Source organism: Populus euphratica, unplaced genomic scaffold (genome assembly GCF_000495115.2).
Source record: "Populus euphratica unplaced genomic scaffold, PopEup_1.0 scaffold79.1, whole genome shotgun sequence".
Classification (NCBI taxonomy): domain Eukaryota; kingdom Viridiplantae; phylum Streptophyta; class Magnoliopsida; order Malpighiales; family Salicaceae; genus Populus; species Populus euphratica.
In genome coordinates, this window is record NW_011499959.1 from 349,745 (window position 1) to 374,248 (window position 24,504).

At 30.7% G+C, this 24,504-nt stretch overlaps 1 protein-coding gene and 1 long non-coding RNA gene across 5 annotated transcripts in view; one reads left to right on the plus strand and one right to left on the minus strand.

The window, feature by feature from the left end:
- The first annotated feature begins 15,913 nt into the window (after positions 1 to 15,913).
- LOC105138551 (uncharacterized) lies at positions 15,914 to 22,794 on the plus strand. The gene is made up of 3 exons (XR_844798.1): positions 15,914 to 15,925; positions 22,342 to 22,351; positions 22,661 to 22,794. It is a non-coding gene; the product is annotated as an uncharacterized LOC105138551 (long non-coding RNA).
- The window catches only part of LOC105138550 (signal recognition particle subunit SRP68-like), a 6,638-nt gene continuing 3,972 nt past the window's right edge, over positions 21,839 to 24,504 (minus strand). For all 4 annotated transcript variants that reach the window (XM_011044660.1, XM_011044661.1, XM_011044663.1 and 1 more), the window contains 6 exons: positions 24,287 to 24,414; positions 23,926 to 24,132; positions 23,671 to 23,780; positions 23,154 to 23,283; positions 22,801 to 22,950; positions 21,839 to 22,305 (listed from right to left, as the gene is read on the minus strand). In XM_011044660.1, coding sequence (XP_011042962.1) covers positions 22,084 to 22,305; positions 22,801 to 22,950; positions 23,154 to 23,283; positions 23,671 to 23,780; positions 23,926 to 24,132; positions 24,287 to 24,414 — 947 coding nt within the window. In that variant the 3' untranslated portion in view covers positions 21,839 to 22,083. The remainder of the gene's footprint in view (positions 22,306 to 22,800; positions 22,951 to 23,153; positions 23,284 to 23,670; positions 23,781 to 23,925; positions 24,133 to 24,286; positions 24,415 to 24,504) is intronic.

Consider the following 24,504-nt stretch of genomic DNA (forward strand, 5'->3'; position numbering starts at 1 on the left):
GTAGAGGAAGAGAGAATTTAACCATCTCTGGTCAAAACAGAGTTGCAATCATTTCAACTGCAGTCAAATGTTAACCAGTCTTACTACCGGCATTAGCCGGTCACCTGTATTTTCATATTATTTTTCTTAACATTCAGTATATACTACTTGTCTCTATCAAAAGAATGCCAACGCTTTGGGAATGCATTTGCAAATACTTTCATTTTTAAAGGAATTATTTTATATGGTTTTTTTTTAGAGATTAAAACCTAAAATGATATGCTGATGAATATTAGACTTGAAGTGTTTTTATTTATTTTATTTGTAATATTTTGAGATGTTTGCATAATTTTGTTATTTTTTGAGTTTTAATTTAGAAATTATTATCTAAAAATATAAATTTATTTTACTAAGTAAAGTAAAATAAATCTAAAACCCTTCATTTTATGGATTTTAAAATTGTTTGGTATTACAATAATTTTTATTTTTTATATGATCATAAAAAAATTATTTGGCTAATTAAATAATTTTTTATATTATAATAGTGTTTGATATTGTAATAATGATTATTTTTTAAATTATTTTTTGCTTGAAAAATTATTAAAATAATATTTTTTTTTAATTTTTTTAAATATATTTTTAATATCAATATATCAAAATAATCTAAAAATATACACAAAAAAATTAAAATAGAAAAATAAATAGAAAATATCTCATACATAATTATAAGCTAAAATAATTTATTTTTTTATTTATATTACATGTAAAAATTCATTTTACAATAGTTTTAATGAAATACATGTGTTTTAAAATCTATTTTTTAAAAGTCATATTAAAATATTTTTGAAAACTATAATTATAAAAATTACTATAATATTCACCACAACTTCTCCTTTCAAGAAAGAATTTTAAAATTTTACAAAATTCATATTTTATTTTTCTTGGGGAAAAAAGATTAAAATCTTAAAAAAAAATTAAAAAAAAAAAAAACGCTGTTGTTTCCAAGCTTGGACACGAGGAGATTCGAAAGGTTGTCTTGTTTATTACCGGATAAGAGATGGTAATAATTTTAATACAAAAAAAAAAGAGGCGGTTGTTTTTTATTTGCTAGGAGCTAACGGAGTTGACTTAGACGTTAAGCCGTGTCAATAGATGATAGGTTCTCCCCGCTAACGGCGTTTGTTATAATGGAAAAGCTGTTCAGATTTTATGGGGAAGCGGTTTTGCCGTGCTATTAACAGGCAGGTTTGGATGGATGTGAAATGGGAGGGGTGTGTAGTTAACTTCAATGGCGCACGTTAGCAATGTCTCTTTCTAATTGCACTGTCTTCTTTAATCTTACTGCTTTTTCTCTAGCTGTTTCGCCATGTGCTGTCGTGCGCCAGGGGTCGGAGGGTACCGCAATTATGAACAGCCATGGTCACCCCTACTATCTCGTACGATTATTTCTTCGTGAGAAATCTGATTTTATCGTGGTAAACATAGCTAGAGATTCGATCTCCTACTTTATTGATGACAAGGACTTTATAGTTTATACGACAGTGTTGGTTTTCATGAAATTGAGGTGGCTACTTTAGCTATTTTTGGTAATGTTTACAGTCATCTTTACATATTTTGAGCCCAGATAAAGCTATAAAGCTCGGCTTTATTCGATTTCTTGCTCCATTTCCTAAAAGATCAAAGGCAAAACCTCCAGCTGGTGATGAGCACTAACCTATGATCAAGACAAAAACATTGTTTTCCACTAACAAAAAAATTGTTTCTTGAGGCATGGAAGGCTGTGGAACCAAGAAAAAAAATGGCTTCGAGATTTTATTTTGCATGATGGAGAAATGAAGGCAGAATTTAAATGCTTATATGGGTCATGCTCGCCATGCCAGACTTGTCCCATTTCAAATAGGCATTTATATAATATAGTATAATACATGCTTTGCATCGCCAATTAGCCCAATATAAAACATTTGATCATTACTTTATTTAAAAAATTTAAGTGGCAAATGGTGCGTGGTCCATGTTGTCTTTGCAGAAACTAATGACCATTTAATTTGCTTTTTGTAGTAAGTATGTGCAAATTAGTAGGTATGAGATGTTTGTGGAGACGTAATTTCCTCGTTCAATTCACCTGGGCTCTTCCATTTTCAAAGACAATATCTTTTAGGATTGACAAGGAAAAAATATCTTGAAAATGAATATTAGCTTGAAAAGTATGCATTTGTTTTGTAAATTTGTTTTAAACAATCACTTTTTTTTCTAATTGAATGAATATTAGATTGTTCTATGTCTTCATGTTAACTTATTAAATTTAAAATTAATTGAAATATATTTTTGATAATGTGACATAAGATATTTTAAAAAATAATTTTTAATTAAAAACATATTAGTGTAGTGTTTTTTGTTTAAATCGCCACAGCAAAATTATAAAAACACACTAAAAAATAATTTTTTAAAAAAATAATTTTTTAAACAAAAACTACTATAATTTCAAATATACATTGAAATCTCTTGTTTTACTTTATATATACATGCTTAAAAGTGACATTATAGCAAGTTTGTATATGATTACAAATTCTATTGTTCCAAAAAAATCTCAATTAAATATATTTTACATTTATATATATATATATCAAATGCCTCGTCCTAGTGAATGAAAAAACAATTTTTACACAATAAAAGACATTTTTTGTTGTATTAAACGAGCCTTTATCAAGTAAGCATTTATGAGAAATACACATTTGATAGAAATATTTAGTTTTTTTTTTAATAAGAATCATTCTAGTTAATTTTGCAATGCCAAAACAGTCTCTGTTGACATACAAAAAGGTCTCGTGTAGTAAATTATATTTTTTTTCACGAATGAGTTCTAAAAAATTTTATTTTACTAAAACAAAACTTAAATACAAAAAAAATATTATTTTTATTTTATTTTTTTGGATAATAAACTTTTTTTAGTTGAAGGCGATGCCTCTATTAAGGATATAACTTGGATAAAAATATGTTTTTTTAATTTTTTTAATTTTTAATTTTTTTTTAATTTATTAATATAAAAAATAATATTTTAATATAAAAACAATCACGATTATATTAACATATATCCAATATAAACAAAAGAAAAGATGCTAGATATTCTAGACAAGGTAAAGTTTTGATTTGGTCAATTAAACATTGAGTTATTGTTTGATAATTTGATATATAATATTTTTTTAATTAAAATATATTTCAATAATATCTCTTAAAAATTTTAATTTTAATACATTAAAATAACTTATTAATAATTAAAAAAAAAAAAGGCAGGTACACCAACAAAACGGGTCAGGTATAAATGAGTTCCTTTGACAACACACCATTGCATTAGAGACGAGAAGAACAAAAAGGGGTTCCGAGAAAATGAAGGGCAAGTTCACGTGATGGTCCAAGCAGGCAGCAGGGGAGGAGGACAGGTGATGGAAGTCAGTGGGCCCCACGTGTATTGTCTATTAGCAGTTGTGTGTGGTCTAAAGCAACAAAGGGATGAATCTTTGTCCTGAAAAGTTTTTATATCTCGAAAAGAAAAATCTTTTTAACATTCTCTCACTCTATTTTATTTACCCTGTCCTCTGCCACCGCTGTTGCTCTAGCCCTATCACACACGCACACGTTCTGCAAGCTCATTGGTGCTTTATTCCTCGCCCTTTGTCTCGTCCCAGGAGAAACTTTGTTACGTTAATGTCACCCAGTTTTTGTTTCTGTCATGTAACCTTTTATTTAAAAAATACGAAATTAATATTTTTTCAAATATTTTAATATATTAATATAAAAAATATTTTTTTATTGGTTTAGATATGGACTCCACTCATTATGAACAGAGACCATACATGATCGCCCATGTCATTTTTCTGGTAGCACGGATATAAAGAAATAATTATTGAATTCAATTCTTTTCTTTTACCATCTTATTATTAAAATTATTATGCACACCAACCATTAATTTATAAATATATATTCCAGTCAATATGTTAAATTATTAATTATCATATTGACTAATATATTGGTATGATTAAGATACACACAAGTTAATTGAATATTCACAGGTGTGTGTGTGTATATATATATATATATAATCGCGCGCCTATAAAATTATATACGTGTACATCGTGTCTGATGTTTTACGATCAAGAAACCGATCTCGATATATAATTTGAAAAGTAGATGCTTAATTCAGCAGTAAGGGCATTTTGGAATTTTAAAACACATGTTTTAATTTTAGACGGAATGTTTTTGAAGTTCTGACATGCAGTTGGATGGAGAGGAAAAAGATTATATGAATCATAGTTTTTAGATTCGATTGGATTTAAGAATTGAGCTCTAAGTTTTGATTGAATAATCAAATTGTGTGGATAATTTTTTAAAATAATTAAAATAATATTATTTAAATAAAAAATAAAAATTAATGAATTATAACCAAGTTTTTAACCTGGTCACTTGGTTACCTTCAAGTTTTATTTTTTTATTTTTTTTAATTTAATCAGATAAATCAGTCTAATTATAAATTGGTCTATTAAACTATAACAAGTTTCAAAATTATACAATGAATTAATGCAAAGTTTCGTTTTATTTTTTAATTTTTACAGCCTTGAGACCAGAAAAAGATAGAATAGGATGATGAAATAAAAACATTTTGAAATCTTGCCTTCTTGTCAACAAAAGGGAAACAAATATTAAAATACAAAAAACATGGTTTTAAAACTTAATCAAGATCAAGGCAAGGGTAATAGATTGGGAATGTTAACTATTTCTTTTAGAATAAAATTAATATTATTTAATATCTTTTTAAAATCAATAAATTTTTAACTGAGTTTGCATCAAATTAAACCAAATTAACTCCCTTGTTTTTCTTCAATTTAAACTTGTACAGAATCATTAAAATGATGAAAATTAAAACACGTTAATGAAGGTGCAATTAATAGGCCAAATCATATTATTACTTTTTTTCATTTTTTAATGTTAAAATAGTTGGAGAAATTTAGTTTTACCCCGTTCTCCAAGTGAAAAGATTTTTACACCCTTATTTTTATAGGAAATTTAAAAGATTTTTCTTCCATTTTTAAAGAAAAAGAATCAATCTCTCCTCTCTATTTCTCCCCTAAGCAAGCAAACCCTTATGACGCTTGTTAGAAAAATGTTGCTTATGTCGAGCTTCCCGCAACCATGTTTGTTAGAGAATGTGTCTTCGCATCTCTCAACAAATCTAATACGGCAAGATATGATTGATTAATTATTAATTATTAATTACAGGATGTGATCATTTCAGAGTTGAGTTGAGTTGTGCTTTTATCATTTTAAAATACTTTTCAAAACTAAACTTCCAATCCACTTCCCTTTTATATTTATTATATTTTAATATTTATTAAAAAAATATTTTTTTTTTAAAAATATTTTTAATATAGCATATTTGAACAATCTATTAATATAAAAATATTAATTTTAAACACAAAAATTAAAATTTCATAAATAACATTTAAAATATAGTTGCAAATACCACGTAGTCTTGCTCTACATGTATTCAACAAATCATACGTAGAAGTGGAGCCGATAAACCCTATAAATTAATTATTCAAACCAACCATCAATCTAGCTTGGAACTTGCAAATCCCTTAATCTCACACAAACACAACCTAAGTCAAATCTTTACCAACCAGGAGATTGTAGAAACCTATCATTCAACTTTTGAACTTGACTTCCAAGAACGAGAAAGAAAGATAACAAGGGTAAATATTTCGTGGACAAAAAATGGTTCGAAAATACTATTGAATTAAGAAAATAAAAAACATTAATTACGGCGTATGGGACCGAGACTCGTAGACATTATAGCATGCTTATGCATGTCAAGATCAAGCCAGCCAGCCGTACATGAGGGGCAATCCGAAGATACAAGATGGAAGACGGCAAAGATACAACCAACGGTATCCTAACGCAACTGTATAATTTGCTTTACAGGCGGGCTAGATTCTAGATTCAACCTTTGATTCAAGGTTAACTGTGAAATTAAAGAATACGAACATAATTTATACTCCTGGAAAGTTCAAGTTGCATCAAACATTGAAATCTTCAAATGCGAATGCAACTCGTACACAGAATTATCTACTGTTATCTTGCTGGTGATATACTAAATAGCACTGAGAGAACCATTAGCTTGAAAAAATATAAAATGATGATAAAGAATTTGAGATTAGTATAGTAAATTTTGAGTTTAGATTAGGATATATATTTTTTTGTAAAAATTAAGAATAATTGAGGTTTTATTTACTTAATTAAACCCATAAAATACATTTTATGGGGATAAGATTTTCTTAAATAAAAAAATTAGTAAATTAAAGATAGTAATTTATCGTTGTAACATGTATGATATGTCTATAAAATGATTAGTAAATTTATCAATAATAAATTTATAAATAAATTAGAAATTATTTACAAGTTTTTTTCAATGGATAATTTTTAATTATAATTTTATCAGTAAAATAATTATAAACACAATAATAATAAAAATATCTATCAATAAAACTGTTAAATCTATAATATGATTTTTCACCGCAGACTTTGTATCCCCGCGTAAAAAACAAGCTCCAACTGCGCGCGCGCGCGTGTATAATTCCACAAACACCAATTATTTCGCAGTTTACAAACTTGCCAAGTGGCCTGTCACTGCACTGAGTTAAAAAGCTTTGTCCAAATACAAAGATTGATATGATCATGTAAATTGATCGTGGGTGTCCAAGGCATTGACTGTGGACCGGCTTCAAAGAGAGAAACAGGGGCAACTAATCAATTACTGTTCCCTTGATGTTTTGTTCTTGGACCAGCCCCAAAAAAACACACATGTATTTTTGTCTGATAATATGCATGTTTATTTATTATTTATCTTATGATAAAGTTATCATCAAGCTAATTTTCATATTTTTTTTTTAAGTGGAAAAATGGCATGACTCGGTCCATGATGATTGATATGGCACCACCCTAACATTAATGCTTTAAGAATTCCTCAAATGTAAACAATAAGGTGACAAGTGATCCGGAACCGCACATTAAACCAATAATATTTTTTTAAAAAATAAACAATAATTATTATTTAGATTTATTTTTTAAAAAATAATCACATCAACAATATATACAAAAAAAAAAAAAACGCCAAATACTATGTTAGAACAAATCATTATCTTTCAAGTTGCAACCTCAATATGATATTCTTTAATCCGGATCATTTATGCCCGCATGGTCAGAAAGGGACGGCGCCATGTCCATTGATAAAGAGCATTTTACATCCACTCGCATGAAAGATGTTTGTTTAGAACCCACAGGATCGCATAGTTGTATCCAGATTACTGACAATTATAAAGTATTAGCCAAGGAAAAAGATGATATCGAGATAGAATATATCAATCCAATAATTAATAATTATTCAATTCAAATTTAATACTGCTAATTATTCACGTCTTTCTTGCCACCTTTTAGGCTTTGAATTACATAGTGGGAATTTGGATAATTCTCCACCTCCCCTAATCTCCTCGTTCCTGTATCTCTCATAAAATTCTATCTCATATCATGCGATGCCAAGTAATTTTACCGACTAGACTAGCTAGCGAATAGCTTTTATAGAGAAATTTGGCCCGTCAATATATTTGTTTTGCATTAAATATAAGAAAACAATTCTGGTTTTTTATTTATTTTTGTTTTGCATAAGACGTCCCCCACTTAAAGTTTCAGACAGTTAATAAATTTAATTTATTCATTGAATTATAAAATTTAAAAAAAAAACATCATATGATAAGAATCTAACTTGTAATATTAAAAAAAATAACAAATTTATATAGCACAATTATTATTATCTCGTCTACCACTTTTATTGTTAACACTATTCAACCTTCATCATTGTTAAATTGATATATAGCCATGTCATTATAGGATCACCCTCTTATCTTCACCATACCACTATAACCACCACAACCACCAACTCACCACCATCACCACCTTATTATTATTATTTTTATTTTACCCAATAATGTTTTCCATATCCTTATCAAATATTGTAGAAACTATTCCATACAAAATCTCTTACGTATAAAACAATACTTCGACGCAAAACAAAAGTATCCTTGCCTCTTCTCCCCGTGTCTGTCCACCTAACCCTTGACGTGTGGCCTTAATTAACTAGTCTAATAAAATGAGGAGACATTTATGTGCCTACTTTTGCAACTAGCTAGTAGCTAGTATCGAATTAATTCAACAGGCCCCTTACACCCTAGCCGAGGTCTTCCGTTTCATCACAATTTACCACCTCCTGGTTTCAATCTTGTGCTCAGTTGGGGTCGGCGGTGGAATGGAATGAAAGAAAGTCTGCTTGACTCGCAAGCGAGACTTGAATGAGAGAGAGAATCCAGAAAAAGAAAAAAGCCCTCCCATTAAAAAAAGGAAAAAAGAAAAGAAAACGAGATTTAAGAACCAACCCTAAATGGGACCGACAAAATGTCTTCAGTTCAGTTTACACTAATCTAAGTAGTGGGCCCACGCTAACTCTGCCTCCTCTCATCTAGCAATTTGGACAACCCCTTAATCCCTCCTTTCCTGACCCCTAACCCGCAGACCAAAACCCATGTCTCCCTCTCCTTCCCTACCCTTTTAAAATCGAGACCTGCCCTTAATTATTAATATTTCTTTTCTTTTTCTTAGTTAGGGATGTTTTATGAAAAATAATTTTTATATTTTTTTTGTTGGTTAAAAAGTTTATTAATAAAAAATATTTTTTAGTTAAAAAAATTTAATTTGTATTTTTATTTTTTTAAAAAATATCTTATTATTTATTAATTATATTAAATTTAATTTTTGATCTTTTGATTATTTTGATTATATTTATTTTGTTTTAAATAATTTTTTAATTTTTAATTTTATTTTTTTAATTTAATTTGTATATCAGTTTTGATCTTTATTGTTATTTGTTTTCTACTATCCTTTTTTTATTAGAGGTTTTTTATAAATTAGATTTTTTTTATTGATATTTTTTTATTAATAATTTATAAAATCATATTTTCTCTTAATTTTATTATTTTTAAAATTTTTAATTTGTCAAATGTAGCTTCTGTTCTTTTAATTATTATTTTTTAATTTAAAATCATTTATGAAGTTAGATTTTTTTAATTTTATTATTTTTTAATTTTTCTTTGTTATATTTGGTTCCTATTCTTTTAATAAACTTTAAAAATATTAAAATATTAATAAGTTATTTTCAATGATAATATGACATAACTAAACTTTAAAAAAAAATTAATTTATTTTTCATTATATTATACTAGCACTTTATAAAACAAAACCACTTTTCAAACATTAATAAAAAACATGAGCTTAAGCACCATCCAATGTTAGGCTTTGAATGCTTTTACTTAAAAATAATATTTTTTTAGTTTTTAAAAATTATTTTGATGAGATAATATTAAAAATAATTTGAATAAATAAAAAAATATTATTTTGATATATTTTTAAATAATTTTTTTAAAAAAATTAACCATAATTACACTTTCAAACCTCCTTTTACTATAATTTAACAGTAGCATTTTAATTTTTTTTGTAAATTTTTATTATTTAATATTAAATAAACAAAAGATAATTTAAATTCACACATCTGATTAATTTTTTAATATTAAATAATTCAATCCTGAATTAGTTTTTTTTTATAGAAAACAGAGACAAATCTAATGGGGGGATAGGGATGGCCTCGGCCACTTTGAAGGGTTTTTTTTAATTATTTTTATTTAATCCAGAACCTCCTATTTCTTCTTAGGAATTTTTCAAACAATCCTAGCGTCAAACTAGAAATTCTACATTCTCACCATCTACACACACAGAAGTCTGATTCAACATTCCCGTCTGAATGTATATAGCCATTAAATCATTACCCACGTGGAATCTACTCATATAAATACAATGATCAACAAATTTTCAGAAAATTAATTTACTTTTTATGAAAAATAATATTTTTATATTTCATGGAAATTTTCTTAAACTTGATCAACTCACCCCCCTCGACCTAGTAAAAAATTATTTGGGATTATAGTAATAGTAATAATTCAAAATGTTTTTTCTTAAATATATTAAAATATTTTTTATTTTTAAAAAATTATTTTTAACATTAATATATTAAAATAAATTTTATTTTAAATAAAAAATTCAAAAATTTTAAACTAAATTAAAAAAAAACAAATCAAGAATTGACACAATCCAAAAAGTATTACATTAACTCGATTAATTAAATTAAAAACCAGTTTTTGTTTTTTGGATGTTAACATATGAAGACTATTAAACACATTTAAAAAATAATAATTTTCATACGTTTGAGTGAAAACACCTTGAAAAGGATTTTGAAAAGCAGGGTGAACAAAAAATCAAAAACCTTGGTTAATGGCGTCTGCTTCTTCTTCTTTTTTTTTTTTTAAATGTGGTCATTTCAAACTTTTGCAATGAAGCTAAGTGCATGGGTAGTTTCTTGCCACGTTTACATATAGTCCAAAAGGGGGCCACGTGGGTATGATCTGGACGGTTTTGGTTACGTCCTGTCACGCAGGTTCCGTAACCGTTGTTAAGTGAAGATAAGAGCGTTCCGGGGTGATGTCATTATACGGGACGAGCGACGTCATTTATAAAACTCTGGGCGAATTAACTTTAATGAATGATTATCTTCTTCATAAACATCATTATTTTCACTAATGGAGACATCTTGGTGTTGCTATTAATAGTTAATAATTAATTATAGGCGATCAAATGTCTGAATTTTTAAAACATGGAGGCTAAATCAATTTTATATCTTTATTTTAATTTTATTTTATTTTACTGATTGAAGGATAATTTTAAAATTTATTTATAAGTAAAATTGACTTTTGATTTTTTATTAATTGAGAGTGTCTTTAACAGTATAGTAATGATTGTTTTTTAAATAATTTTTCATGCTGAATTCATGTTAATAATACATTTTTATTTTTTAAAAATTATTTTTAATATCAACACATCAAAATAATTTAAAATGTACAAAATATATTAATTTTTAATAAAAATAATAATATTTTTTTTAAGTTTTTAAAATACAAGTTTAACTGTGCTCTAAACAATTATTGAAAAAAAATTAAAAATATTTATTTTAAAATTCATGAACGTGAAATCCTAGGTTTTAATAATGATTTGTCTTTGATTTTAATTACCATTTTTATTTCAGTTGAAAATAAAAATAGCATCTAATTTCATATCAATAAATAAAATCTATAGAATATTGAGAATCCATAAAGCAAAAAAAACTTCAAATTAAACCTAGTATTGTATAACTAGAACTATGAATTTTTACCCCCCACCCTCTTCTTCTTTCTTTCTTTTCCACTTCCTATCCTGTTTCCCCTCCTCCTCCTCCTCCTCTGGACATGGCCGGGTCCTTATAATTAGAAATCACGAGTAAGAGTATTATTGGAAAGATAGTATAATTTAATTTTGAGACCAAGTACAATCAAATATCTCGCTGATAATAAAGGATAATTTTTCTTTTTTATATGTTTTTTTCCTGTGGTTCTATGCTTTTTTAAATCCGGACGTTAAAACAATTTAATTTTGCCAATTCACAAATCAATTTCTAGCCATCCTCATGTTGACACGGCAAGACGTCAAAAAGGACACAAAGTGCCAGTAAAATTCAATGATGTAACTTTAACCTTTGAACCTTCAATAAGGAATTCATAAAAAAATTGCAAAAAATAAATAATTAATGAAGGTGTTTTAATGGCAAGCATCCTCTCGGAATATAAATGACAAAGAAATGTAAAATAATCACTTTTGATCGAGGAAGTAAAGAATAATGACAATAATGGCGGCAATCCTCATTGGTGTGAGGAAAAGTAAACCTCAAAAAAAGAAGACACAGGTGGGGTGTTAGGCGTGAGGGTGACGGGGTGGCACAAGGAATGATGTAGAGAGGCCAGAGGACAGGAACACTGATAATCCTTACTAGTTAATTAATTTAATAATTAATTTGTAGTTAATTTTGAGTGATCAGCTGGCACCTCTGCTTTACATTTTTAGGAAAACAAAATGGGATATTTATTTGCATAAATACTTTTGTTTTTTTGGTGGGTGGCTTGGTGGGGGGAAGGGTGAGACCAGGTCATAAAGACGAAGAAAATTCCACAAATATGGACCCCCATGTATGTATCGTGGCCCCTCCATGTGTGATATTTCTTGGCTATGGAACGCCTTTATTTTTACTGGGACACGAGAAAAGCTTGCTGCCTTAGTGAATGGTCGAGGAAACTCCCGGTAAGTTCATTGCTGAGTCTTCCATGGATCTTGTTCATTTTCTCAATGAGCTACTAGTTTTTGTTGTTTTGTGTTTTCATCAGCTCACCTTAATTTGTTTATTGACCTGGTGCGTGATTTGTATTGCTATGTACAGTTTTTTAACTGAAAATATATTAAAGATATTTATTTGGATTTTTTTAATGACTAACACATTAAAACCATTAAAAAACACTAAAAAAATATCAATTTGATAATTTTTAATATAAAAAGTAATTTTTTTTAAAAAAACTACCCTATACTCAAGTAATGTGTCTCCCATTCTTGCAGACCATGGAAATATGAAATTCGATTTTTGTTTTTTGCAATCAATTTTGTCCCAGAGGATGGATGGATGAATGGATGATATTCTCGTTGAAATTTCTGAGAGTCCAGGCGAGTAATGATATGCACGTCTCTGTTGGGGTTGAAATTTCTCAAGTGTGAAGGGAAGAAAGGAGCGTCTGTGCTCATTAATGTGACAAATATCAATCGATACACAAACTGGTATTCTCGATTCTAGACTTTTTTGAGATATTTTGGATTAAATTTAACTGGGTTAAATTAAATCGTAGATCTACTCGCTAGGTCATTAAAGTTTTTAATCGAGTCAATATCAGAACTAATTAAAATTAAAATTTAATTCGAGTTAGATACGTGATTATGTATTTATCAAGTCAATTCACCGAACTAAATGTATAAGATGTTTGATTGATAAGACTTATATTTCAAGGATACTTTGTAGAACGGAAGTGGAAACCCTAGCTAGGATCATGGGTTTGTAACTAGGAATAAAATAATGATGGGCAATGATGGAAGGAACAGATGCTTCTTTGGATTCACACAAAGAAACATGGAAACACCACACCAACCATTTCAAGTTTGTTTTTTTTAACAAAAGATGGGAGAATATACAGGAGTCATGAGTTGGTGCCGAGTCTTGACTCGTACGTTGTCACTAACCATGATGGCAGTTGAAGCTCGAGTTTCTGACTCAGGGGAGGGCATGCAGTCACTTCATGGGGGAACTGTGCGTAGGGACTGTCCACTTAACTGTAGAATGTCTTTCTATGATCATTTGGTGTCCCAACGCTTTCCACATTCTCAATCCGAAACCTTGTTTCGTGAACTTTCAAGCAAGTTGCCGAGGATTGTCGGTTACTGTCGCCAAGTATTTTATTGCATCCGTTCAAATACCATTAAACAATCCAGCACACAACATATATTATCCCCAAGTAGAAGCTTGCTTCGTTTTTATAAATTAGTTCTAGAAACCAAAGCATAATTGGAATTTCAGTAACTTGTACATGAAGTTAAGAGCTTATGAGGCTAGAAAAAAGTCCTTGGGAGAAACATTTGGGACGCTTTGTATGGGGATATATAACTTGATTAAGAGGATTTGATAAGCTTGAGAATACCTATAAAAATACCTCGATGTTTAAATCAGTATGATATTTAAAGGTGAAAGGATGAATAAATTGTATTCTATAGATTTAAATGTTTTTTAAAACTTGTTTTGTGTTGTCTAGGAAGATAAACTCTAACGAGATGAAGATTTATTTATATAATCTTTTTAAAGATAAATATTTTAATATTTAACATAAATATCTAGGATATTTATAAAAATATTTATTAATTAATGTTAGTATATTATATAAAACATTTGAATAGTATCATGGAGAGCTATCTTAATAGATAGGTAAGAATAAAATCCAGTTGCATGTGGGAAGAGAGCACGGGATGTTTAGGAACCTAACATGTAAATTTTCTTTGGTTAACCTCTTTTTAAGAACGCAAAAGTGTTGCAAGTGCCTGTTTAAAACTATGTTTTTAAAATGTTTTAGAAAAAAATTAATTTTTTTTAAATTAATATATTTTTGATATTTTTAAATTATTTTGATGTATTAATATCAAAACTTTTTTTAAATAAACAAATATTATTAATATATTTTTTTAAATATAAAATATTTTAAAGACTCTTGAAATAGGATGATCATTTCATGCAAAGAAGGTTTAATAAATCAACAATATTCACCATCATTAACAACTATTTTTGTGTTAATTCGATCAGCATAGCCATGATAGTTGAATTATTAGCTGTTATCAACTATTCCTTGTTAGCTCTTCAAGGAATTGTCTGCCATCACCATTAATAAATCCTGGTAGGGGGCAGCCTAACTCGAGCCGCGAGGTAAAAAGTACAAAATTCACCCACCTAGCTAGCCAAGACACCACGCATAGGCACCGTGCAAGCTTTTACAATAAAATTATTTATGAAATTCACCGCCCTCGCTACGCGAGCCGAGGTGGGCATGCGCTAGCTAGCTAGCTAGTCCCGTTGAGGGAAAACGGGAGGGTAATTAATTTGTATTAGTTTCTAAATTAAGAAAATCAAATTGTCAAACCTCGTGATTAACAACACTGTAAGTAATTAATGTATGGTGCTGGAACTCCTAAACACTGTTATTAGCTGCTGGCTTTATTTATGTTGACAGGAGTGTATTAAGCAATTAGATTATTCCATTAGCAAGATAATATAAATCTATGAACGAAGGGTGTCGCAAGTAGCAACACGTGTGGTCAATTAGGCATCCCAACTTTCTTGGAAATAATTATCTTATTAGCATCTTTCTTTCTCTTTAATAAATAAAAAATATTTAATAACCTCGAAGGTAGAATTTTGCAACCCAAATCAATATTAGGCTTTTTATAGATTTAAAACCCATTCAAAAAGCGGACCAGAGACTCGGCTTGAGTTAGAAGTTTAAAAAATTAAAAAATTAAAAGATTAAAATGGTATATATTTTTTTAAATTTTTTAATATTAATGAGTTTTTAATTAAGACAATAATCAAGATTTTTTTTTTACGAAGAAGATGTTTAATATTATAGTCTAGCTGTATTTTTTAAAAAGTTTAAATTTTTTTAGTTTTAAATTAATTTTTATGTGTTTTGATTGTTTTAAAGTGTTAATATCTAAAATTAATTTTAAAAAATATTTTAAAAAATAATCTCCATCATATTAAAATAATTTTTTTTAATCAGCATGTCTCTTTCACAAAGTTCAAACTTATCCAGCTGGCTATAAAAGAGTATTTAATATAATGGATGCTTGGTATATCCCAAACCATAAAACTCATTGTGTAGAGACCAGATCGACTTGATAGAATGATAGGGATAATTCTCCTTCCATGTACACTTCCTTTTTCTTTTCTTCTCTTTTTGGCACAGGATTGAGTTTGTCCTGTGCTGATGGCGGAGGATTGTATTTCACTGGACAGAGTTGTCACCGCTATCATTACTTAGTATTCAAGTTTAAAATACGTAATGTCGAGGTCTTTTGAGACACATATATTGCTTGTCATGGTAGCTGGCTCCTTAACTTGCAAGGGGGCAAGCAAGGTTGATGTTATGGCTGCTGCTTCACGTTTTCTTATCAATAATTTTCTATGTAGTTTATTAATCTCATAGCTTTAGAAGATGAGATAATCTAATATTTTGCAGCCTTAACTATTGAAATATACACATATTTATGATGAACGCAAACGAAAAATGTCATTCAACAGACTTTGTAGACTGAACAGATACACAAATGTTTAGATAAAATTAACGTAGTCGAACAAATTAAACAGAGCTAGGGCAAGGCTAGGCAATGCAGAAAGAGTCGTAGATTGGTGTGGATTAATGCTTGTGGTGGGAAGGAGTTTTTTTGGGGCAGAAAAGGAGGAAAATGGGTCATGAATATAATGCTATTTATATCCAAATCAATCAATATTCTGAGTTTGAACCCCACAGCCCTTGTGTCATACTTTTTCATGTGTTTATATTTCATTGTGTCCCCATAACTTTGGTTCTGGTTGTTGAGTAGCTTGGCTTGTTCAAATTCCTGTTAGCTTGGCTTGAATGGTTTCAAAAAATTGAAAAAATATGGTCTAGAATGGTTTATTAATAAAAAAACATGAAAGATGAACTATTGTTAAACAATTTGGTAATGTTTTCTTCTACTCCACACAAAGAAAACGCACTTAACAAGATATTCAATGAATCATGGCCAGAATACCATTGTTTATGAACAAGATAAAACCTTAAATATCCGTATACATAATAATGTAAACATGCATCCATTTTTTTTATTAACCTAAATAGCATGTCCACATGTCAGGAATTATGTGATTAAGCGGCTGCTATAATCACCACTTAGCATTAGTAAACTCCAGTTGCCGACATCGACCAATAATTCTGCTTCTTGAGCCAAATAATTAAATGGCAATAATCCCATGTCGAAAGGAATGCGTTCCTCCAGTAACAACTGAATTGCGTTTGCATAAATAATTTAACAAATATTTGTTGAAAAGGGTAGGGGTTTGATGACACATTTTAGCTACCTGTCTTTGTCAATGAAGGTAATCACTTGCTATAGTTATCGACACATAACACATGATAAATTAAATCCCACCGCCCTCTGTTAATTTCTTATTAAAATAATGACTTCACTAGCTACTAGGGTAGTTTTTTTCTTTCTCATTTGCAGACCTAAATTTAATGACACGTGAAACTTTTGACCTAAGCTCTTGCTTTGGCTAAATTGCATTTGGTTTGCTGTAGTAAGGGGTGTGAGCGAGGAATGCCATTTTCCCTCGGCTAATAAGATTCAATAAATTCATAGAGAAGTAATAAATTCAAATTTTAAAAAAACCATTGAAAGATAAAAAAATCCATGGTCTCATAACATGCATGGATCTGATTGTTTATGGGATCAATTTAAGAGAAGAATTCATTCGTCATGAGCTCAACTTAGAAAAAAAGCCCGGTCTCATGATTATTCATTATTATGAAATTAATACATTTTAAATCTTACTCTATAAAAAGTAATAAATTCAAATTTAAAATTTAAAAACAAACTCAAAAACCCATGATCATAGACAACATGTCTAGACCTAATTAGCCATGAACTTAACTTAGAAGAAGAGTTCAATTTTCATTGGTTTAGCCTAGAGAAATAGCCAAGCCTCATGCTTAATGATGCAATATATTCTGAATCTTACTTTCTCTGCACCTCAATGCACATAAAAGATTTCTCAAAAGCTTATCATACGTACATTTTATTAATGATTAATATAAGAACATCTTATTAATGATTATATAACATATATTTATCTCTCATTAATATTATCAAGGCAAAATGTTTTTTCAAAATGACTCTCCAGTCCTTCATTTCTATAAAACAATAAGACTTATGAACTATAAATTCTTTTTTAATTCTTCGAGTTCTAAGTTCACAATCTCTATTTTTCATTGCATATGTATTTTTAGAGTATTTTTCTCTAAAATATCATTTAAGCATGTAAAAGTCGTTAAATCCATTGAAGGAGGACCTTTTGTATGTACTTGCCACTAGCCACCTTGGTTTACCAAGCATTGAACACCAACTACCCTGACTAGAAATAATAAATTAAATTGTTAAAATTAAAAAATCAACTAATTATTCAACACATAAACCTTATTCTTAAACTACTTAGATTTTTGAGATATCATCAAGTAACATAAAGTTATTGTCTTGAGACATATAAAGATACTGTGGATATAAAAATGTTTGATTGAAGATATATAGACAAAAACAAAATAAATTAGTATTTACAATAATTTTATAGTGAATTTCTATCATATCAAAACATAAAGTATATAAAAATATGTCTTTTTAATTTTCATTTCTTATATTATGAGATACCAAACAATATTTTATATAAAATATACAGTATACCTGATATATAATTTTTTTTTATACATATAGAGTGAATTATATGCCGGATGATATGTCTCGAGATGCAATTTTTGAAAATAAACCAAATTTAAATTTAAGTTAATTTTGTGGGTAAAAGCTCAACTGTGATATATATATATATATATATATATATCCCTAATTTAATTTAATTATGTATTTTTGAGGTCAACTGTGATATATTTTTGTTGGTCCGTGCGTCCTGTCTAATATGGTGAGACTAGCATTCCTAATAATTTCTGCCTGTGGTAGACAGGGCAAAAATTCGGTGAAACAGCTTTCTTTTCATACACACACGCACACGCGCACACACATATAGAATTGCAAGCTAAGTTTTGCTTATGTTGACTATGGCTAAGTTTTGCTTGCATTGACTATGGCTGCTTAAGCGTGTTTAATTACAATATAATTAAGAAAATTAAAAGATAGGGTTTCCATGCAAACGAAGTTTCATGTCAAATTGCCATGGTGCTGATGGGAAATTAATCTTTTTTCCAGAAGTGCAAGGCTAAATATCATGAGACCAATACATTTTTTTTATTGTCAGATTTTCCCTTTTCTTCTATAATTTCCAGTGCTTGGAATGTAAATATTGTCAAAATAGCTTTGCGTGAATTCATAAAATAGATGGAAACCTAACCACGCACGCAAACCAGAGACATGCAAGCCATGAGATATCTATAACTGGGCTCGACCGAGGCTAGTAGTGATGAGAGGATAAGATAAGCGACAAACCCACCAATGGAGGACAAGAGGGGGACTAGCTAGATTCAAGCACAATTCCTAACAATTAATGCAACGTCTCATGAAGCTTTCAGAATGGACGAGAAAGTCCCAAGGTGGTTCAAATTAGACAAGATAAGTCACGTTAGAGGATATGTAGAGGCAGTTGTGGTCTGAAAATTATTTTCTTTCCTTCTCTACCCATGCAGGGAAAGTGGCCTGGCTTGACCTTTTGCGTAGACTGTATAAATGGCAAGATCATGTCTATATCATAACCTCTTAATTTCTAACTCGTGTCATGTTAGAGAAAGGAATTTTATATTTTAAAATGCTGATTTAATTAAAAAGTAAAATAAAAGCAAGCTCTAAGCCACCTATAAGTTATGCTTAATTACTGCATATATATATATATATATATATATATTTCCGATTAAAATTCAAATGGAATCAGGAGGGGGATATTCGAATATGATAATAAATGGATGACATGGATCTAGCTAGGTGGAGAACTATGCATAAATATTATTTATACATGTAATTTGCAATCATAAAGAGAACAATGCCATTGAAGGGAATTTTGTTCCAACACGGCACTAAAAATACGTAGAATGATGAAATGTACAAACACACCCATCACCCAAAACACAAAAGCACACATCTTGTCTTAATCTCTGCCTTTTCTTCGTCTTTCTACATCAAACACATATGGTCCAAGCAAGCAAGCCAAAGGAGGCTATTCATTCGATCTTCATTTGCCCTAAACGTGTGCAGTTCTCCTCATCAATCCCTCTTGACCACCTCAAAAACAAAAAAAGACAAGCGTGTGTGTATTGAATCAACAACATTTATTCATCTTGGTCGAGGGTCTTTGGGAGTTTTTCTTTGACAAGCATGTATGTATACACGTGGCACGAGCTTGTCTTTTTCGTTGACAAAATTTACTAGGTAAATGGACCAGAATTGTAAACATTCATGCACCCACGACATGTAAGTTGATTGTGGGGGGTGCTATGATGATTTTTTCCCCTTTATTATGTTTGAATTTGAAGTTGATGTGCAAGCCAATTAACCTCCCATCCACGAGGATAATGTTGTGCAAATTAAATACACTTGTTACATTTTTCTTGCTTAAGGTGTGAAAGCACTATGGTATAACCAAATCTCTAAGCACCTTTCAAATCTCTCATTACACGAGACAAAAATCTACACACACACACACCAGTAGCCTGTTTGGTGTTAGAATTCTTTCAAAGTAGAGAAATGAAAGCTCATTGAGCTCACTGTTGTTCTGAGTTCTGACCTCAAGTGGGCTGCCCATGGCCCACTACTGTAAAATTCACTCACATTAAGAGAAAAAAAACTCCCTTCAATTTATTATAACCACACCGCTCATCTAGATATCTTTATAAGGTTTCAATTCACCCCCAAGTTGGTTCCAAAAATAAAAAATAAACAAATCACCCCAAGTGCCCGGGAAGGGGAGCGGGGATTCTGATTAGCATTACGGTGTTGGTGATTAAAGATGATTTTAGGGTGATCATAACTCTTAAAAAGTTGTTTCCTCTTCATTGCTTAAACATGTATTTCTATCTTAAATTGTGATAAAAAATTGAATCTATAATTTCTAGCTTTTCTTAGACTTATCTTTTTAGTTCAAATACTTTTTGGATCCTATATTTGGGTTTTGTTCATAGAATTATAAAAGTATTGTGGTTTTAGTTGGCTGATAAGTCAATTGGATGTGTAACGCTTGAATACACTTCTTTCCATTAAATAAGAAGAAAGAGTGGCTAATATAATCACATATTCATATTCCACAAGTGATTAATGTCCACTCCTCATTGCTTGTATTGTACCGTCGGCTTCCCTCATGGAAGACTTATGTTGCTCTTTGTTACAAGACTACTACTTATCATCGCCGATGGACCGTGTTTGTTTTATTTACGTAGGCAAATTCGAAATGGACAAGCTACACTCACCTGTGGCCTCAGCCCTCATCGATTCAGAATTTTGCGTCAGCAATCCAAACTTGAAAGTAATTCCCCTAGGCAACTAATTAATTAACTCGTCACTCGTCAGAGTTTTTTTAAAAGAGAAAGACAATCCATGGGCTCTCCTACTCTCTTGCACGATAATATTCGTTGTGAAAGGCCAAGTGTATTCACAGCCTGCTCATCGTAGCTCGACGGACCCTATCGTATTCAGGTAATGCTCAGAATAACGAGTCTTTCGAGACTATCTGCTCGAACAACATCGAGTGGGCTGTAAAGGCTCTCTCTCTCTACTTCTCTATGAATATTCTTCTATTGCAAGGGGTTTTAAGGCTAAAATTGATTGGAAAATCAACCCATTGGGTTCGCATGTTTCGAACACCATTTGCAGAAAGGCCATAGATTATTCTCTTGGGCCAAAAAAACCCAAAATGGTTCATGAGATTAGACTCAACGATGTCGTTTATATCAGAAACACGGGCTGGTTACAAAGAGTGAAGCTCAGCTCTCCCTGTTTCTTCTGTATGTTTCCCAGATCAGTTACCTAAATGATCCAAAAGAAAACCCGGTCCTGACCAGTACTCAGGCCTACAAGTTGACTCACCGGGCCAAGCCAAGGTTCGGAGCTGTGTGATTTTAGGATCGTTAATCAACAGACTGTACATTCTTGGAGTGAAGTTTTGGTTTTTTTTTTTTTTTAGGTTTTGTTTTTTTTTTTTTTTTGCACTACTCCATTTATTATTATATAAATCACATAGTAGCTAGCTAGCAAGAGAAATATGATGATTATATACACATACAAAATTTTGAGGGAATAGAAAGCATCTAAATTTCAAGACCTTATTTTCTGTTTGGCCTAAAGGCTGAAACAGAAATGAAGGAAAATGAGCTCCTCAAACTAAATTCTAATGATTTTCTCAGAAAACGATGATGAACAAAGGGATATCCCTTGAAATTGGATCAAAAACTGTCAGGTAGGATCTAACAAAATGATAGCATGAACGTAAAATTTGGAATTTCATTTCAGACAAGGCAAAATATAAGAGGCACAACCACCCTGTTTAGCTACTTTATTGAAGTTTGTCAATAAATTAGCACAAAATTTATCAATCCCAAAATTCAAAAAGAATTATCAACGGGTCAATAGACTAAATACCGTCAAAATTCATCAGCTCTGACTACAAAGTGAACACATCCAGCGCCTTGGAAAGGAATTCTCTCTACCCCTATTCTCTTCTGGTGGGGGAAGGTGTGTAATCAAATGCCTCATCTACAGAACTCATCGCCAGAGCCTACTTATGAAGCCCATCTTGTCCTTCTTCATCCTGTTTTCTAGAGATGGGAAATCAATGCAGTTATAGGCAAGGTCTAGAACAATAGGATTTCTAGGTATTGATTGGAAAGCTGGAGGGAAGACTCCGATGCAAGGCACACTTTTCACGTTTGATTCACCAACAGCAGACTCGTAGACATCTAGTTTCTCAACGAGGAATTTCTCGGCCTGACACATTCAAATCAGCAGGTCAACCAAGATCAGACACGCAAGAGCAGGAGCTAAAGCAGCTGTCTTACATTATACATAGGATGGACAAACATTGCATGATAATTGCATACAACTAGAAGCATGAAAGGAAAAGAAAAGTTAAAAAGGCTAATGAATTGGAATCCAAATTAGAACTCACAAGCTAATCACAATATAATATATCTCACGAAAACTTTAACATTATAGCTGGTTAGGATAGCTTATAGAAGTATCTGCAAAATATTATGTCAAAGACTCTAGCTATAGAAACGAAAAACGAAGTATTACCATCTTTGTTCCGTGCTTTACTTGGCTAATGTTGATAAGATGCAAGAATGAGAAATTGAAATACAATTATATCACCCATCCTGTTTGCCAGTTTATTCTCTTTTGGTACACAATTAAATTTTTGAGAATAATCATCCTGCCTATTCCGAGAGAAACAAAAGGGAATCACAAAGTCCAGATGGTTACCTTCTTCTCCACTCCGCTGAGTGATATTGTAGAAATTTTCTTTGAGAGATTCTCCGGAGCCTTCTCATCCTCCATAATCCCAGTTGCATGCTCTATGCAACTGTTAGCTCTGCACTCGTTGTATAGTGTTTTCAACTCTTTGGTCATTGCCTGTTAAACGAAATCATTAACAATCCAAGTAAAATATTTGGCATGTCATATACTTGGAGGTCATGAATCAAAATCAAACCAAGAGTGCATCAAGAAAATGTTCCATAGAGCAAAGCAGCTAAAACAAATCCCCAATTGACCTCAGCTAATGAAATAAAAAGTATTGCCTAAAGTTTTAATCTCCTTTCTCCAGGCTACATCACCTCATCAGTGTCCATCGTGGTTTCAAATTTCTTTAGGGCATTCTCAGCAAGGGATCGAGCATGGCAGTATAATGCATATGCTTCTGTTCGTTTTCCAGCTGAGCTGTATGATTTTGCCAAGTAGAAGCACCTGCGAATATTTTCAGAGATATAAGATTAAAAATCCAAAATATAAATAAACAGATTGGTTGGTTTTTAAAGATCCAGCTTCCACTGTTTAATTTTGATAAGCAGAAATGTAAGTGTTGATGTGCATTGCAAAGGGTATGCTTAGGCAAAGAACAGAAGAAAGATCACAGGAAGGGCAAAGGATGTTGAAAGTTGATGAGCATGAAAGGATGTACTATCTAGTCATCAAGTGATTTCTTGAACAATGCTTATAACAACCCCAAATATAAAAGGTATCATCCAAACATTCAATCAATCAAGAACCATCAATTGGAAAAACTGTAATCGAAGCAGCACAAAAAAAAAAAAAAACCCAATCTAATAATTCATATAAATTTCAGATTCCAACCTTTGTGCTCGGAAAGCCACACCATGAAGAACACAGTCTTCAGAAAATGCAACGTCTTCAGGTTTTCGGTCTCTTCCAGAACTAACTAAATCAGAAAGATCACCTGTATTCTGTCATACATAACATTAACATAAACATAAAAAGCCAGCTATTTAACTGAGGTAGTGGCATGTGTTGTATTTAGCAGTAGTTGAAATCAATCCTCTAAAAAGAAAAAACATGCAGGTAACACATACATAAGGAAATAATGCTGACCTGTAATAAAAGATCATACAAGCGAACAAGCTCTTCTGGCTTGGTAACTTTCTCATTTTTGTCATCTCGGCGCCTAGCAAGCTTACTCTTGGCAATGCTAACCAACAACTGGTTACGCTCAATGGTCCGCTGTCCTAGTACAGCACCAACAGCTTTATCAAGCCCATTTAAGTCATCTTTGACACTGTCGGCATCACCAGCACTGGCCTAAAAAAGTGTAAAAAAAATCAAGTAAGAAGGATTAGAACAAAAAATAATCAACAAAACTAAGGACATGAAAATATTTATAAGAAAAAAAAAGTTAAGATATTAAAAGCAGGAAAAAAGATGGAATTAACATAATTTGGTTGAACTCCCATACCAAGTCACTACGAATGAAGCTCCTAGCCTCTTGATATGCAGTATAGATTTTGTCAAAGACTGCTAATTTTTTCTCAACTGGGAGCGAATCTGCTGCAGGACCATGCAAATCCTTCTCCAATTCTTGTGCTGAAATGATCACCATAAAAGAAAAATAGTTTCAGGCTCTGTTAGAAGCATAAAGATAAATTGGGGGGGGGGGGGAGGGCCAGAAAATTA